Genomic DNA, 1,889 nt, shown 5'->3' with positions numbered 1-1,889 from the left:
CCGTGTATAACGTCGGTGATGGCGATGAGACACCTGATAGATACGGTGAAACCCGACTATTTCCAAAAGCTTCTTGCTCTGGCGCAAGACTTGGACGACGATAAACTACATGGCGCTGTGCTCGAATACTTGTTCCGCTCGCTTTTACGCCACCATCATTCAACTCGCATATCGTAATTTAAGTACGACAATGTAAATCGGAGTAGTGTTCGGAACTTTGAGAGCATCATGATGGCGGATACAGGTACGGTAAAACTCGACCGTTCGATCGAGTCGCGCGAGCCGCCACTATTCCAGCGCTCGGGTGAGACGATTGAAGACTTCGTAGCGGTGATAGAGAGGTGGGCTGCAAACCCTGCCGAGATGGACTACTGGATCCCTGCGTCCAGCGTGTGTCCAACAATTGATGCTGTCGCGAAGTGGAAGTTTACGAGCGAACCGGTGGACTCGTCTACAATGGGGCCCACGGTGGAGCGTTTATGCTTGCTCCAGATGACGAAGGCCATTAAACACAAGTGCGACGAAACGATCCTTTGGAAATTTGCGAAGCCATTCCTAGAAAAGCGAAAGCAAGTGTGTTTCATGGTCCTTCTGTGGGACGATGATTTCGACCGGAGTGCGATAACTCAACGTTGGTCGTTCAGATTGGATCCAGTGGTGATCACGTTGGACGAGGGCAGGGCCAGCATTCCCCTGTACGTTGCGGCGGCTCAAATGGATGAAGACTCGTTTTATGGTTGAGCTTCGCATCGATCCAAACCAAGCATGATTTCTACATGTAGTCGTCGTATTACGTAGTACAATAGTAATAGTGAACCGGGTCAAGCGGCAATTTCTTAAGAACATTTTTAATGCTAAATTTTTAAGAACATTTTTAATGCTACTAATACCGGGAGGCAGGGCTCCCGAGTACGTTGTACGTCGCTCATTGCCATCGATACTTGGAAAACGGCCTCAAGCTCACTGGGACGTGCTGAACGGTGGTCTTAACCCTATTGTGGTTGGTGGTCCTAAAAACCTTGCAATATGCTTGGTTTTACAAATTTAATCCAATCAAATCACCCCTCTATTGATTTTGACCTATTATATCACTATATCACTTGCGTAAAACCAAGCATATTGCGAGGTTTTACAACAATAATTGCAATAATTATTGGTAAACCCCTGCAAAATGATATATTATGCTGCGGGGTGCGGAGCAAAACCAAGCATTTATGCATGTTTTACACTTTACTATAGGGACTTCGGTATACAAAATCCAAGTATAATATTGATCACTAAAGGGTTAAGTGGCAAAAGACTGCCTCAAATTGCTCAAAACCGGTCGCACTCCGTGAAATCGTCTGGAATAACGTCTCGAACGCGTACATATCACAGCACGGTATCCCTGGGCTTCGTATTTCGCCTGTAGCGGAGCCTTCCATGAATACCATATATAAGCCTGTGCTGGAAGCTTTGCAAGTACTCCCAAAGGACAAGAACGAACGCGAGATTTCTTGGGCTTTGTTTTCGCTATTTTCGAGCATCACTTCGACGGAGCTGAAGCAATTCAAGATCCCGGGCGAACATTTTCTCGCAAGCCCCGAGGGGGGGGGGATGCCTATGGGAAAGCTGACTTTATTATTCGCAATGGCGATAATTTTGTCAGCATAGTGGAGGCCAAGAAACCTCAAACTGTAGTCACGTTGGTGGCCCTTTCAAGCAGCCTGGAATTCCGCAGGTAGTTGTGGGGATGGAACTCCTCAATACTCAAAGCAACGGTGTCCTCGCAAATGGTATTCTGACTGATTACTGTTCTTGGACATTTATGCGGACTATGTACCCTGATGACAATGATGGCTCGCCTACGATCCTGTACGACACCGAAAATCTTGTTAAGAGCGCCAGGG

General features: G+C 46.9%; 1 protein-coding gene across 1 annotated transcript; it reads left to right on the top strand.

The window, feature by feature from the left end:
- Positions 1 to 363: 363 nt before the first annotated feature.
- PHYSODRAFT_534763 (hypothetical protein) lies at positions 364 to 741 on the top strand (the record flags this gene model as incomplete). The annotated part of the gene is made up of 1 exon (XM_009541196.1): positions 364 to 741. One exon carries the CDS (start codon positions 364 to 366, stop codon positions 739 to 741), a length of 378 nt encoding a protein of 125 aa, XP_009539491.1.
- Positions 742 to 1,889: the final 1,148 nt, after the last annotated feature.

The sequence above is a fragment of the Phytophthora sojae genome (genome assembly GCF_000149755.1).
Source record: "Phytophthora sojae unplaced genomic scaffold PHYSOscaffold_19, whole genome shotgun sequence".
Taxonomy (NCBI): Eukaryota; Oomycota; class Peronosporomycetes; order Peronosporales; family Peronosporaceae; genus Phytophthora; species Phytophthora sojae.
The sequence above is the reverse complement of the archived record's forward strand: the minus strand, read 5'-3'. Positions and strand labels throughout refer to the sequence as shown.